General features: G+C 37.4%; 2 protein-coding genes and 1 pseudogene across 4 annotated transcripts in view; 1 reads left to right on the plus strand and 2 right to left on the minus strand.

Annotated features, from left to right (window-relative positions):
• Nucleotides 1-35, plus strand: part of LOC146480889 (TATA box-binding protein-associated factor RNA polymerase I subunit A-like) — a 9,092-nt pseudogene extending 9,057 nt beyond the window's left edge. Inside the window, exon 6 of the transcript XR_014864655.1 lies at nt 1-35. This exon is cut by the window's left edge and continues 267 nt beyond it. The product of XR_014864655.1 is annotated as a TATA box-binding protein-associated factor RNA polymerase I subunit A-like (transcript).
• Nucleotides 36-619: 584 nt separating this feature from the next.
• LOC146480890 (uncharacterized) overlaps nt 620-15,635 on the minus strand; it is a 126,573-nt gene continuing 111,557 nt past the window's right edge. The window contains exon 4 of the transcript XR_014864654.1: nt 620-1,080. The gene's annotated coding sequence lies outside the window, so the exon portion shown is untranslated. The remainder of the gene's footprint in view (nt 1,081-15,635) is intronic.
• Nucleotides 1,165-14,036, minus strand: LOC146480891 (uncharacterized). Of its 2 annotated transcripts, XM_085109241.1 has the most exons (3): nt 13,932-14,036; nt 2,730-6,610; nt 1,165-2,346 (listed from the first exon to the last, which is right to left on the minus strand). In XM_085109241.1, exons 1-2 carry the CDS (start codon nt 13,953-13,955, stop codon nt 2,732-2,734), a joined length of 3,903 nt encoding a protein of 1,300 aa, XP_084965367.1. In that variant the 5' UTR covers nt 13,956-14,036; the 3' UTR covers nt 1,165-2,346; nt 2,730-2,731. The 2 variants fall into 2 exon arrangements, with proteins under 2 accessions (XP_084965367.1, XP_084965366.1); XM_085109240.1 differs by lacking the exon at nt 1,165-2,346 and having other exon boundaries at nt 2,724-6,610.

Consider the following 15,635-nt stretch of genomic DNA (forward strand, 5'->3'; position numbering starts at 1 on the left):
GACAAAAAAATTGAAATAAAAAATTTGTTACCTCTTGTAGTGATTGTTATGTTTCCATGGTTACCACATGTGGCGCCTTGTAAGCCCCAATATCAAAATACAAATTCTCCTCACTGTTTTCCATATACAGTGCAACAACGATTTTATGATTGTTAATCTAATAATATTCCCGATTTAACGATCAACATTCTGTTTCCAGGCCAAAGTTATTTTAAAATCAGGAGTTTGTTTACAACAATTTCCCGATTTAACGATATGAGTTTGCTGTACCCTCGCCATATTGTAAAATGGTTCCACTGTACCGTATTCCTTATGACAAATGTTGGGAGAATTTTTGTAAACATCAAGACATCACGGGAAAAGGGGGGAGTATTTAAAAATATGACCTCCAAATAAATGTGTTGGGTGTGGGGCTTCCCTGTCTCTATTAAGTACTCCTCTCTAATGCGCTTAAAAGAGTTCTTGTACGCCATTTTATACTGTATTCCTTATGACAAATGTTGGGAGAATTTGTCTAAACATAAAGACATCGCGGGAGAAGGGGGGGGGGGAGTATTAAAAAATACGTCCTCCAAATAAATGTGTGGGGTTGGGGGGCTTCCCTGTCTTTGTAAAGTGCTTCTCCTTGATACGTTTAAAAGAGTTCTTGGACGTTATTTTACAATAAACTTGGGTTTCCTAGCTCCTTTATCATTAAACAGCACACACCCACTCAGACAAGCTGTCAACATCCTTTTTAAACATAAATTTATCATTTTAATCCAAAGTTGTCATATTCTGCTTTCTAATTACATTTCTTGTAGAAAACTATATAACGAAATCTAATCTGGATTAATTTGAAGCAAAATGTCTCCAAACTCTTTACACATTCCTAAGTGTGATCATCACCTACTTTCACCTCAATGGTGTTTGTATACATTGCCTGTGAGGGAGGAGAGTGTAGCAAGTGATATCACCTGGGGATCTCCTTGTTCTTGATATGCAATCTTCACATTTTTTCATGTAAAGAACAAAAACATGTACAATACTTTGGATTGCAAACTGAGTTTCTTCACAGTTCAGTGGAGGTATTATAAAAGCCTCCAAGCTTTTCCAATTCTCAAGTTTACTACTTTCTCCCAGGCTCACAAGCATAAAAATCATGTTGAGACGAAGAATTTTTCAAGTATAAATGAATGTACCCTATTCGAGCAGCAAAATGTACAATTTTGTACAATACTTCTTTAGCTTTACAGCAAGCTGAAAACACTAAATGAGAGTAAATATTAATAGAAAGTCTAGATCTATAAAAATCTATTACAGTACTCTAACCAAAATTACTAAAATTATTATAAAAAAATATGACTACACTATACAAATCTAGAACTCTCAGGTGCTGTTAAGTCTTAGCCGCAGAAAGGATCAGTGGTCATCAACGATTTGTTACAGTATTGACTATACATATGTCAACACTGACATAAAGTTCATTTTGCTTCAAACTAAAAAAAACTCGAATTTGATACAAAATGAAAAACCCCAAAACACCTTTCCTTAAACCCTGTTTAAAAGTATGATAATAAATTTAACCTATTTATACATAATTTTTATCTCATTTAGTAATTTATTTACCTTTTGATAGAGCAGATGATGAGTGTTGCAAGTTACAGGCCATTTCTGAGTTGCTTTGAACCTAGCCTCATTTCAAAAGCGGACTTCGCATGTAGTTTTTATAAATATGAATATAAAAATTAGTTTCATAATTATGCAAAGAAAAGTAATTTTCATGTGAAGAGCTTTCCACTTATACTCGCCTTTGTAATGAAGTTCAAAACAACTCAGAAATGGCCTATTTGTGTTTGCTTTGGTTTTGCTTACATACACTCTGTGATTAGTTAACAAAATTCGCATTAATTTCTCAACCAATAAGAAGCAAAACCAAAACCAATTGTGCCTCGCTTACACGCGTTTTCCCGCGCTTGGCGCCAGTTACATGTATAATTATGCTTTGAGTTCTGATTGGTCCATTACACTGTTTGTGTCCGTCATGATTGGCCAGGGTAACTACTCCAGTTTTGGTTTTACAACACTCAATTGCAAACCGTTCTATAAAAACTGTAGATAATTTTTATCTCTTTTGTTGTTAATTTGTATTTTTTCAATCCAAATATCAAAATGCATAATCTCCTCACTGCTTCATTTATTCCTAACTGTTCAAGTTGGGAAAATTCGTTTGAGTTTTCTTTGGTGATCATATCCTTTATTGTGAAGAGTTTTACGTCTCACTTGTTTAGCTATTCAGTTTATCACGTTCCTGATTCAAAGGAATTTTGTCGATTTTCCAGCTTCTCCGTGTACTTGGTAAAACAGCTGCAACAAAAAAAACAATATCATTAAGATTCAACCTTTTTGGATTGTTTAACTTTGCAAAAAAGTTGCTTTTTCCAAGGCTGATTGCAATTCAATAGTAACAAATTGAATATCGCTAAGCTCTTTTTTATAAAATCTAAATTTAGCGCTGGTTTTAAAAGTTTATATTGTTACCATGGTAACCTATAAAGTGGAGAAAACAATCATAATTTGTTCACCAATAAAAAGGCATTGCTGGATATCATTATTGTCTTATCAGCTACTACAGATTGGTAGTTGTGATTGGTCAAAGTTTAAGTGTCGGAAAGTGCTGGAAACCGGTGTCAGCCACCTTAAATGATACATCAGATCCTCAGTACAAGAAATGAAACAATTCTACCAACCTTTACTTTCCAAAATCAAATGTGACGTCGTCTCCAATCAGCATAAAAGGCGCCCACTGTCTCTTGTCTGGGAAGCCGTTAGCTCTCATCCACTTCATGGTTTGGTGAAGAGATTCACTGGCACTTTCCCCACCAACAAGGTGTTTGTAGAAACGATTCATGAACTGCTCTGTTGCTTTATCCTCGATGGGCCACAGGGCAGCCAACACTGAGCGTGCACCGGACGCCAAGAATGTTCGAGCGATTCCAACAACTCCCTCAGATCTAATCTGTCCACGAGCACTATGACAGCAACTTAGGACCACCAGTTTGGCTGTTAGTCGAACTTGTGAAATTTCAGCCATCGTTAATAAGTAATCCTTTTCTGTTGGATAGCCATTTGTAGGGAATGAAGGGGCAAGAGCAATTTCTCCTCTTTCGGCATCACCATGTGCAGCAAAATGTATCAGACTCACTGAGTGTATATTGTCAAGCACCTTCTGTTTAGTTGCGTTCTCTCCTATCAAAGGCTGAATTCCCAGTAGTCGTCCAATCATCTGTGCTTCTTTTCTTGCACATTCTAATGGAGATATCCACCGACGACGTCCCTTGTGAATCACATCACCAACCTGTGGATCACCCACTATCAGTGCACCACTCTGACTGTGATAATCTGCTGGACTATCTTGAATGAGCTTCAGAGTCGTCAAAGAAGGAGCGATGCGGATCCTGAAAGTCTCCGATAAGGGCTTCTCATTTTCATCTTCTAACGCTGCAAATGGAACGTTGTACAGAACGCGATCAGGAACAACGATGATATCAGGTTCGTCAAGTAGGTCAGCCACAGGAGTGATGATCATTTTGTAACACTGAGAAAGAGTTCGTGGTGCGCTATCCTGGTTTTCATCTTCTTCTACCAGGCGAGAAAGTGCTTGGCCGTCCTCCTCAGACAATTCTTGTGTTACAAGGTTAATGTCCGAGGGAAACAATGTTCGATCTTCACATTGTTCTTCAGGTAAAATACGAAATCTTCTCAGGGTTTTGTCACCAAAAACCTCATCAACCTTCCTCTCGGCTTCTTTGTTGCTGTAGTAGCCATTAACGTCTATTTGTCGGAAACGTATATATTTGTTTGACTTCAGAATCCACAAAAATAAAAGTCGACCGCGATAGGCAATGTACAAACAAACACAGTTACTTTCTCTCTTCAAGATCATCTCAATACCAACCCATGGATGGGAGTCCATCGATATTTGTTGCTCAACAGAGTACTGAGCCGACATTATGTCTGCTAGGGCTCTAGCTCGTCCAAGCTCCACAACGTTAAGCGCATCGGCATGCCTCCCATTCGTACAAAGCAATGTACTTAGCAACTGGTAAGGAAAATCGTGTTTCTCAAAAAAACAGATCTTAAATTGGTCTTTATCTCGTAGAAAAACTCGCATTTCCTCGCATTTTTGAATACTTTTAGAAAGGTTTGCCACACCCTCAGAAATATTAGTTTCTCCGCCCAACCCCAAATAGGCATATGCAAGTCCAAGGTGGCTCACAAACTGCAGTTCATTTTCTCCAGTCTTTTTACTCAGCTTAAGTGCCTTTTCGTGGTATTCTTTAGCTTTTAAATATTGATCATGGTACTGACACACCCTTCCCAGTCCTCCGTAAGCTGCTGCTTCTCTACCTTTGTCGCCAATTTCTTTGCTGATTTTAAGGCCTTTCTGTAGATATTCCACAGCTTTGACATATTCACCGAGAGATATAAACACCGTTCCCAGGCTTTCGTAAGCTGCTGCTTCTTTATTTTTGTTGCCAATTTCTTTGCTGATTTTAAGGCCTTTCTGTAGATATTCCACAGCTTTGACATATTCACCGAGAGATATAAACACCATTCCCAGGTTTCCGTAAGCTGCTGCTTCTTTATCTTTGTTGCCAATTTCTTTGCTGATTTTCAGGGCTTTCTGTAGATATTCTTCAGCTTTGACATATTCACCGAGAGATATAAACACCATTCCCATGTTTCCGTAAGCTGCTGCTTCTTTATCTTTGTTGCCAATTTCTTTGCTGATTTTAAGGGCTTTCTGTAGATATTCTTCAGCTTTGACATATTCACCGAGAGATATAAACACCATTCCCAGGTTTCCGTAAGCTGCTGCTTCTTTATCTTTGTTGCCAATTTCTTTGCTGATTTTAAGGGATTTCTGTAGATATTCTTCAGCTTTGACATATTCACCGAGAGATATAAACACCATTCCCAGGTTTCCGTAAGCTGCTGCTTCTCCATCTTTGTTGCCAATTTCTTTGCTGATTTTAAGGGATTTCTGTAGATATTCTTCAGCTTTGACATATTCACCGAGAGATATAAACACCATTCCCAGGTTTCCGTAAGCTGCTGCTTCTTTATCTTTGTTGCCAATTTCTTTGCTGATTTTAAGGGATTTCTGTAGATATTCCTCAGCTTTGACATTTTCACCGAGAGATCGAAACACCATTCCCAGGTTTCCGTAAACTGCTGCTTCTTTATATTTGTCGCCAATTTCTTTGCTGATTTTAAGGGATTTCTGTAGATATTCCTCAGCTTTGACATATTCACAGAGACATTCAAACACCATTCCCAGGTTTCCGTAAGCTGCTGCTTCAAGAGCTTTGTCGCCAATTTCCTTACCGATTTTAAGGGATTTCTGTAGATATTCTTTAGCTTTGACATATTTACCGAGAGATCGAAACACCGCTCCCAGGTTTCCGTAAGTTGCTGCTTCTTTATCTTTGTTGCCAATTTCTTTGCTGATTTTAAGGGATTTCTGTAGATATTCCTCAGCTTTGACATATTCACCGAGAGATATAAACACCATTCCCAGGTTTCCGTAAGCTGCTGCTTCTTCATCTTTGTTGCCAATTTCTTTGCTGATTTTCAGGGCTTTCTGTAGATATTCTTCAGCTTTGACATATTCACCGAGAGATATAAACACCATTCCCAGGTTTCCGTAAGCTCCTGCTTCTCCATCTTTGTTGCCAATTTCTTTGCTGATTTTAAGGGATTTCTGTAGATATTCCTCAGCTTTGACATATTCACCGAGAGATCGAAACACCATTCCCAGGTTTCCGTACACTGCTGCTTCTTTACATTTGTCGCCAATTTCTTTGCTGATTTTAAGGTATTTCTGTAGATATTCCTCAGCTTTGACATATTCACAAAGACATTCAAACACCATTCCCAGGTTTCCGTAAGCTGCTGCTTCAAGAGCTTTGTCGCCAATTTCTTTACTGATTTTAAGGGATTTCTGTAGATATTTCTCAGCTTTGACGTATTCACCGAGAGATTGAAACATCGTTCCCAGGTTTATGTGAGCTGCTGCTTCAAGAGCTTTGTCGCCAATTTCTTTGCTGATTTTAAGGCCTTTCTGTAGATACGCCTCAGCTTTGACGTATTTACCGAGAGACGTTAACACAGTTCCTAAATTCACGTAACATGTCCCTTCGAATCCCCTTTTGCCAGTTGCTATTGCGACGTTTATTGCCTTCATGTAGAGCTCTTCTGCCTTGTCATATCTACCTTGACTCTCATACAAGTTCGCCATGTGAAAGCTTATTTCTCCTTCTGTGTTTGATGCACCCCAATCATGAAGTAAAACCAGAAGCTTTTCACCGCATTCTATTGCACTTGTGTGATCATTGATAACGATGTAACCATTAAACATTTCATATTGAACGACGATGTAAACTGCTTTGAGCAATTCTTGTTTCTTTTCCAGGGCTTTGTTGCTGAGGAGAATCAGGGATTCCTTGAATAACCGAATGGCTTTTAGAATACGACCGGTTTTGAGAAGGAAGACTGCAACAACTATAGTAATCTTGATGGCTTGTAGAAGATTTCCTATTTCATCCACGGCAGTAGTTTCTACAACCTATGAAATAATTTAAGTCAAATGAAATAGTATATTCAAGTCTTTACGTAAAACTCACAAAAGTATAATAAGCATTACTGGTTCAAAAAAATTTCTTTTTTTAAATTAGTTTTTTTTTTTACCTGCTATGTAGACAAAGGGGAGTTATTTGCATTTGGATATTGAACATTAATTATTGTCCTTAGGGACTGTGCAATAATTATCAGGAGGGGGGGGGCTGAAAAACCAGAGGGGGGGGCATTACCTAAAATTGCTGCCAAGATAGGGGGGGTCAAAGTAAAATCACTCATTTGACAGAGGGGGGGCCTTAAGTTTTATTCGAAATGTAAATAAACTTAAACGCAATTAAAGATTCTCAATACAGGCCTCATGATAGACTGTAACAAATATCAATACGAACAGCTGTTAAACGATTATTGAAAAAATTCCATCAAAATGAAAAGATAACTGATCAATTTTAACCCTTCTTCTATTTAATTAAGCTGACCCTATGTAAAGCAAAAATCATGCACTTGTTTTTTAGCATCCCCCGTAAAACAATGGGAATCAAACAGATCTCGTAGACAAGCTTTGTCGGTTTTTGATGTGAATAAAAGTAATGTTTCTTCATCGACTGAATCGATTTGCTGAATTCCATACATCTCTGGCTCATAACAAAGTTCAACAGGCTCTCCTCCCAAGGATCTAAATATAATGCAAGCCCTTTTTCGTCTGTTATTTGAAGCGTTCAATCTCCTGTTCTTTGATTTTTTTCTCTGCTCCTTTCTCTTTCTGGCTTCAGAAGTTTTGGATTTTGAGCCAATGTGGTAAGCACCCCGGTACTTAGCAAATGCTTTGTCTAAATCTTCAATCAAGCGATCAATATCACTCTCAAACGTTTTGTTCAACACCGTGAGTTTATTGCATTGAAAGCTAAAAAAAGGGAAGCTGAGCGCAATACCCTTCCAGACATTAACTGGAAAGAAGAAGATGAAGTCAAATCCCTCACAGCAAGACAAATTAAGATCTATCTTCAGCAGAACAATCTTCCTGTATCTGGAAGCAAAGCCGTGCTGGTAGCACGTGCTCTTGATTTCTCGCAAACTGGAACACGAAACAACGAAAGAATTAGTGCCAATGACAGTGACACAGAACTCCTATCCAGTGATTCCGAATGAGACTCTGATTCTCACACAAGCACTTCCGAAAACAACTCTGAGTTGGATTCAGATGACTCCGAAACGGATGGCTTTGTTCAACACTCATATGAGGAATTATTTGTTCCAGACGAAGACATCCAACAAGTAAGCGTACGCTTACAGTAGCATGACAATATAAAAGGTATGCACTTAAAGGCATCTATGGTAATGGTGGCGGCGAGGAGTGAGTGCGTGTGTGTGTGTTGGTGGGGGGGGGGGGGGGGTGCGACGTTATTTTTAACATAACAGAGGGGGGCTTAGAACTAATTTTTTAGTTTTGGAGGGGGGGTACTGTCTAAGTTTTTGCTAGATAACTCTGGTTTTTCAGCCCCCCCCTCCTGATAATTATTGCACAGTCCCTTATATTAAACTATCGTGGTGATGGTGTTTTGACACCAATAATAACTGTAGGATATTTTTTAGCTCAATTTTCTAGCAAGACAAGATCGCAACGCGCTTGGTAGCCCAGTTTTTCAGAATCTGCTTCGCCCTGGTGTAGAGCCGTTCTATTTTCATTTTTTTTAAGGTTCGGGGGGAGGGGGGGGGGAATCCGAAATTCCGAAACTAAAGTTGTTCGAAGCGTCAGCAGAAGAAAAATTTGTGTACAGCGAAGCGAGGCAAACAAATATCTTTCAAACTAAGTAATAATCCATACAAAGCGTTTAGTAAAGAGAGGAAATTTAGGCGTAAAAATTGATCCTTACTGAAATATTTCGCATGGCAGTTTTTTAAGTTGTTTCGTCCGTTACCTTAACATTCAGAGCTGGAAATCTACACAGAAAAAAACAAAACGTGACGCAAACCAAATGTTTGGAAAGAACATCGAATTACAGTCGTAAAATTTCAGTTTTTCAGTTTTTGTAAACAAGTAATGAATAAATAGAAAGTATTTCAGATTTTACTTCAGTGAACAATAATTTTCGAATTTTTTGCCAAGGTTGCAAACACGACTGAAAATAAATTCTACGTAAGATGAATCGGATATAACGATAGACAGACTCATAGATGACACTAAATAATCTTAAAATAATAATTCTTCCTCGGTTTAACCAAAACATAACCAAGTAAGTAAGCACAATATTTAGCTTGGAGGTTTCCTACAAAATGCAAGCCAGATGGAAATTAATGAGCTAGTTTCAGGGGAACCGGCAACAAATAATTTAAGAAGTTTTGAAATGTCGTTTTCTGCTTTCAAATGTTGTTTCCGTGGCCATTTTAAAAGAATATTTCTGTACGCTAACAAAGTTTTGATCCGTTTGGACTCTTTAGCTGATCCATGCAATTATTACCAGTTGCAGCAAATTTTCGGGAACAGAATTCCACTCCACGAATTTGTAAAAGAGCAGCCGCTGTTTTAGTGCTTTCCTAAAATCTTCGCTGATCTTATTCGCATTCAAAACGATTTTTTCTCTGCCTTGGAAAACGAAAGGAACTAATGTTCGAATGCTACGAATGTCTGAGGGGACATTTCACCAAAGATATATAGCTCCATTTTTCAAGGCCACCCAAAGTAAAATACTTCAATAGTTATCTCTTGTGTTCCAAGAACCGGTTTTGTGCCCGTTTAAAAACACATCTGTGTGAGCTAATACAGAGTACAAAGCTGCAGAAAGATTTACGAAACGTAATTTTTATTCCCCAAATTTACTAGCTGTTGTTGGTTTTACGAAAATTCATCGTGTACATATCATCTTTTTTCGTATTTTTAATGGCATATTTGTCCTTTCGAAAACAAAAGGAATTAATCTTGCAGTGTTATGAAATTTTGAGGGAATATTTTTCCGAAGAAAACTGTGATTTTCTTTACGATGAAATCCAAATTTTTGGGGCGGCGGATTTGAAAGACCATCCGAACAGATATGCACCCAAACAAATTGCTGGATGTCCCTGATTTTTTCATCACGCTTAAATCCGCATTAATGAGGCCACAAAGGTTTCCGTTACAAATATTCACCTAAAAGAACCGTTTTGGATAACCCTGTAGTTTTCTTTTATGTTTTATCACTAAGTACTAATCTGAACAGCTAAAATACCCCTCCGCTCATTTCTCGGAATAAAAGTCTAATTTTCTTCCGATGATCATCAGTTTTTAATTCAGTACTGAAACCCAGATTACTGTTTCATTCGGTTTTTGATATAATTTCAGTTTTCAAGAGATGACGTGGCCGCGTTTTCCTTAAAATGAAAGTTGTGATGGTTTCGCATCTGAAAATGACTAAGGGACAATGTTCTGATAATAATAATAATAATAATAATAATAATAATAATAATAATAATAATAACAATTAATAAATATAATCTCTTTATTAAGACATACCAAGCAAATTGTTATTTACAAGTTAAAAGTAGAAAAAAGATCTATTAAAACCTATTTACAATTCATTTCGATTAAAAAAGAGACTATTTTCAAGGACAAATTTTTTAAAGAAAAAGCAAATGTCATAATAATAATAATAATAATAATAATAATAATAATTATAATGATAAAGATGATGATGATGACGATGACGATGATGATGTTGTTTTAATAATAGGATAACTTAATAACACTACTTCCACTTCGGAAATCTGCATTGTATTGAAATATTTCCGTTTCTATCCGTTCACGTTACTGGAATGAATTGTTTTAACTGTATACCTTTAGAGGTGTCTCGCGTCCAAGCGATGTAGCGCGTCCGGGTTAAACTGTAGATACCTAAACCCCTATGTCAAATTAAAGCTTATAGAGCGGGCTATTAAACTATACCAAGAATTTTGAGATAAATTGAATTGTCGAATTTTTAACGCTATTTTCTCGAATCATTTATTTCACTTGAAGGGGACACTTTAAAGAGCTAAAACTCAAAGGGAATTTGTTCGTTTGCCTTCAAATTTGGACAGTAGCTAGTTTAACATATACACAACAAAAACATGTCTGCGAATTTTTTCTTTCGAAATATTTTTTCTACGAGAGCGATTTTTGTACTATTACTCCAAATTTTTAAATCCTATTTGGAAAATTTTCTTTAACTTTTCACTGCAGTTGAATATGGCAAAACGCAGACACGATGTTTTAGCCCTTTGGGTCCGAAAACTTAGGAGGAAATGAAATTAGCGAAAAACAAATTCGCTTTGACTTGTAGCTTTCAAAAGGTGATTCGGACGCTCGCATTTAGAGGTCGTGAAAAATTCAACAATTTATTTTATTTCAAAATTCTTGGTATAGTTTCATAGCTAGCTCTATAAGCTTTGATTTGATATAGGGGTTTAGGTATCTACAGTTTAAATTGGACGCGCTACATCGCTTGGACGCGAGACACCTCTAAAGGTATACGGTAACCTAATATGTATGAAAAACATCTTTTCAAAATCAACTTTTGCAAAAAAAAAACAACAACAACAAAGGAATGTTTCAACTGAATGTGCTTGGAAATGCTCACAAAACAATTGAGCATAATTGACAGATAACATTTAGTTGGAGTTTTGGTCGCAATATTGGAGGGCAAACTCAAAATACCACACAATCTCTCCCTTTGGTGATTTTGTGCTCACATTTGGGTTATACAATAATTTTGATGTGCTCTTTCTGTTTCTAGTATCATCACTTTTTCAATATATCGTTTTTGGGGGCATGGGTCATGTGACCTCTTAGTGCAAAGGGCCTATTTGGTGACTGAGATTTCCACATTAGCTCCAGGAGTTTCTTACAGAGGAAAGGTGATTTTGCTCTTATCTAAATATGTAAATATAAACACCATGAAAAAATAGTTGTTCTTTAGACCCTAAACGTTAAGCATTGTGGAGTAAAGGTTAAATGCTTCTGGACTTTCACTGCGTTGACAATACAAGACTCAAGCGCCTGCCCCAGATTTTTTCATCATCCCTAAAACCGAATTAATGAGGCGACTAAACTTTCCCGAATCGTTTTGGATAACCCTGTAGTTTGCTTTTATGGTGTACCACTGAGTGGTAAATTGAGCAGCTAAAGCTCATCTCTTTTTAGCTCAAAGGACAAAAAAGTCCATGTTTCCTCCCTGATTATACGACTTTGATCAGTAACTAATTCAGGAAACAAGAGGTTATTATACAATGTACTAAATGCTACGCACGCTGTGATTGGTCGTTGCCCATGATCTATTAGAGTACAGACACACGGATGATGTCACGGAAAAATTGTTTTCTTCGTTTTGTCCAACATGGCGCGCGGTTTTGAAAATGTTTGCAAGATTATTTCGAATTGAGCAACGAAGGCCTCGAGAAAAGTTTAGTAGGAGCTGTTTACAAACAAGAAAAAAGAAGAAAACAAGGCGAAAGTGTTCTTGTCTATTTGAAAATGCCTAAACTGGAACAAATCTTCAAAACAGCTGTTAGCGCTACGAAAAGGCTCAAAGTTTTGAAAATATTTACTCGATTTTTCTGCTATGAGCAAGTGAAGGCCTCGGTAAAAGTTTAGGTAATCTGAAATTATACCCGAAATCGAATGAAATAGTTTTAACAAATAGATTCCAAGTTGCCGTGCGTCTGTTCAGTAATAGATCACAGAAGACGTCAAAATGTGGTAAGACCATCAGTGACACACTCGCCTGCGGCTCGTGTGCCACGTTTTTGTTCTTACAACATTTTGACGTCATCTGTGATCTATTACTGAACCGACGCACGGCAACTTGGAATCTATTTGTTAAAACTATTTCATTCGATTTCGGGTATAATTTCAGTTTTCAAGAGATCACTCGATCGCGTTCTTTTTTAACGAAAGTAGTGACGATCTTGCATCTAAAAATGTTTACTAGACAGTGTTTTTAATGTAATAATAGAATTTTCTCTTCGAAAATCTGCATTGATGTTGAAATATTTCTCTTTTTTATACCTCTCACAGTTGGTACACGCGGTGTGATTGGTCAATTTTTCTGGCTGTATTTCACTGCACGGCCCGCTAAATTTGAAAGTTTCCTTTCCCGAGCGCCCGATTAACCTCAAAGATATAATAAATATCTTACTAACTTCCTTTCCTCGGTCCGTACTACAAGTTAAGGATCCTCGTTTTTTCTCGTTGATTCATAGCGCGCACGTTTCGCGCGTGGGTCGTAAATCAACGGGAAGAAAGTCGGTCCGTAACTTACAGTACGGACCTCGAACTCGGTCAATAAGTGGTATTTCTATCTGGTCATGTGACTGGAATGGAGTCTTCAAAAATGTATGAAAAACATCTTTTTAAACCCAGCTTTTCCAAACATCATTGAATGAATGCGTGAAATGTCTTTGGGATTACTCACAAATCAATTGAGCATAATCGACAGACATATAGTGAGCAAAATAACATTAAGCAGGACTTTTGGTCACAGTGTTAGAGGGCAAAGCCAAACTGCGATTAAAATCTCTCCCTTTGATGATTTTGCGTTCAAATTTGGGCTTTGTTTACAATAATTTTAATGTGCTCTTTCTGTCGATTGTATCATCACTTTTTCAATGTATCGTTTTGGGGGGCATGGCTCATGTGACTTCTTAGTGCAAGGGGCCTATTTGTTATTTCTCACAGCCGTAAGGTGTTATAGACCTTATCTAAATATGTAAAGATAAAGCACCATGAAATAAACTGAGTTGTACTTAAGTCCTGAAACCTTTTACATCATAGAGCACAGTTCTTAAATACTGAAGGATTTTCATTGCGTTACAATACAAGACAACGGAACCAGTTTGTCTTCAGGTATCGCAAAATACTTTTACTACTTTTTTAAATACTTTTTATATGTTCTACAGGTTTGTTTCTTTAGCATCAAGGGAGGCTTGCTAATATAGAACGGGAACTGTTTAGTCAGGCGACTGTGATCGTCCATATTTAAAAATCTGTAACGTTTAATTAGAACTGCCAATTTCTTTTTCAACGTTTAAGCGTCCTGATTGTTTAAATTTTCTCAATTATTAATACAAGAATATATAAAGAGGATGATGTACCTTCAGCTTTTTTCATCCCCATTTTGTCGGTTACCGGCCATACAAAAGAGAAACATAAAAATTGTGCTGAGAAGGAAACAACGCACCTAGTAGTAAACCAAACGGTCGAATTTGTGTCAGTCACCGCCTTGTTAGAATTGCCGTTTTTCTTCTAAATTTTTATTTAAGCCATACAGCCACCATACAAAACTAGGTTTTAAGGTTGTACCCACCTCAGACTCTTGATGGTTTTCCATGGTTGTTGTTGAAGATGAATGAGTAATTGATTTGCTTCGAGTGCGACTCGCGTTAAAAACTGATAATTCAAAACTCGGAAATTCTCCGTCAACCTAAGAATTATAAAAATTCACTGATGTTTCGTGTCGAAAGTGCAAAATAAACTAGGTATCAGTTTCGGGTATAATCTACGACGTCATGCGTCGAAAATATATTGTACCTTGAATCACGAGATCCACTGTTGGCAACCAAGGGCGTTGGCTGGCTTTGATCGAGAAACAGAAAAGTTATTTTCGACTGATCCTTGCTGCCTGATAATCTAAAACCAAGACCTGACCTTTTCAGGCCGTTTTTTTTTTGGAGGGGGGGGGGGGGGCGGGGGACGAACCCACCCGACTCCCCCAGCCTATGGGCCAACCTATTTTTAAACTTTAAGGGTTATTCAGTTGCGCGCTTGTCACAAAATTTGCATCTACAATAGCTCATTGAATTAGATAACCGGTTTTAATTCCATAGTGTAAAATTCTTTCCTAGATCAAGCTTTGTTTTGTTGGTGGGATGTGGGTGGGGGTTGGGGGTTGGGTGGGAGATAGGGTTATCTACTGGTTTGCTGAAAATAAACCTACTTCATGTTAGCAAGTTATTTAGCAACGAACAATTCACTAAATTCAGGAGCTCCTGCTAAATTTAAATTTCTGTAGTTTTATTTTGCTTATTAAAAAAACACAATTGATTCAACAAAAGACAAACAAAGGTAAAAAAAGAGTAACTTCCATCTTCCAAAACCGTCGCAAAGTTTGCCAAGTTTGTGTTTTGGGTCATTGTTTCTTTGTTCATTTCGGTCGCTCGAAATCAAGCGAGAATTAATTACAACTATAAATGTTTGTTTAAATAAAGAAGTATAAAATTGTGCGAAACGAAACCGGAATCTTCGTCCAAATTTTTTTCGTCCGAAGTTTCATTTCCGAGAGAAAATGTTCCGAGAATTTATTTGTTTACTAATGCATGCTATAATCACGTAGAAACTGAACGGTTTGACTAACCAATTCTGATAAAGAGAAAGCCACTTGTTAATTTACCTACTTTTCCCCTCATCGAACACCATAATTAAAAAGTAACGAGAATAAAAGAAACTGCAGCGGCAAAATTTGGTGAGGAGAATTTTAAAAATATAATAATTAATACTGAAAACAATTGCAAGAGTCAAATCATTTAAATTTGGATTTATCACATTCTGTTGTCTAAAAGATGGTCTAATTACGTATGCTTCTATGTATTTTTGGTCTGTATTCCAATGCTCACTCCTTTTAGAGGTAGCCGAAGCCCCAGCCAAATATCGGCGGGGTTGTGTTACCAGGGTTCGAATCATGGTGATCGTGGATGCAGCCTGGCCGAGCGGTTAGTGCGCCGGACTGGAAATCCGAAATTCCCAGGTTCAAGTCCCGCTCTGACCGCTAGCTGGAGTTGTTTCTCGGTAGCCCGAGTTCAACTCTATCGCCGCGCCGCACTTGTGTGTAAATAGCCAGCTAATCTGCCTCCCGCCAGTTGGGATTTTTAACCATGTTATTTTTTAGTTTAAATTATTTTTTGTGGTGAAAATACTGCCGAGGGCAAATAAAGGTTATTTACTTTTATTTATTTAGCAAACCGGGAAAGAAGAGATGACCTGTTTTTTAACTTTATTTTTCTTTTTTTCTTTT

This window comes from Pavona decussata, unplaced genomic scaffold, assembly GCF_977016875.1.
Source record: "Pavona decussata unplaced genomic scaffold, jaPavDecu1.1 SCAFFOLD_52, whole genome shotgun sequence".
Taxonomy (NCBI): domain Eukaryota; kingdom Metazoa; phylum Cnidaria; class Anthozoa; order Scleractinia; family Agariciidae; genus Pavona; species Pavona decussata.

Bases quoted from the DNA above. Each gene is read 5' to 3' on its own strand.
- LOC146480891 (XM_085109241.1), bottom strand. From the start codon at position 13,955: ATGGAAAACCATCAAGAGTCTGAG. The intron at 6,611-13,931 runs GTGGGTACAACC...ATTATTTCATAG, and splicing joins AAAACCATCAAGAGTCTGAG to GTTGTAGAAACTACTGCCGT.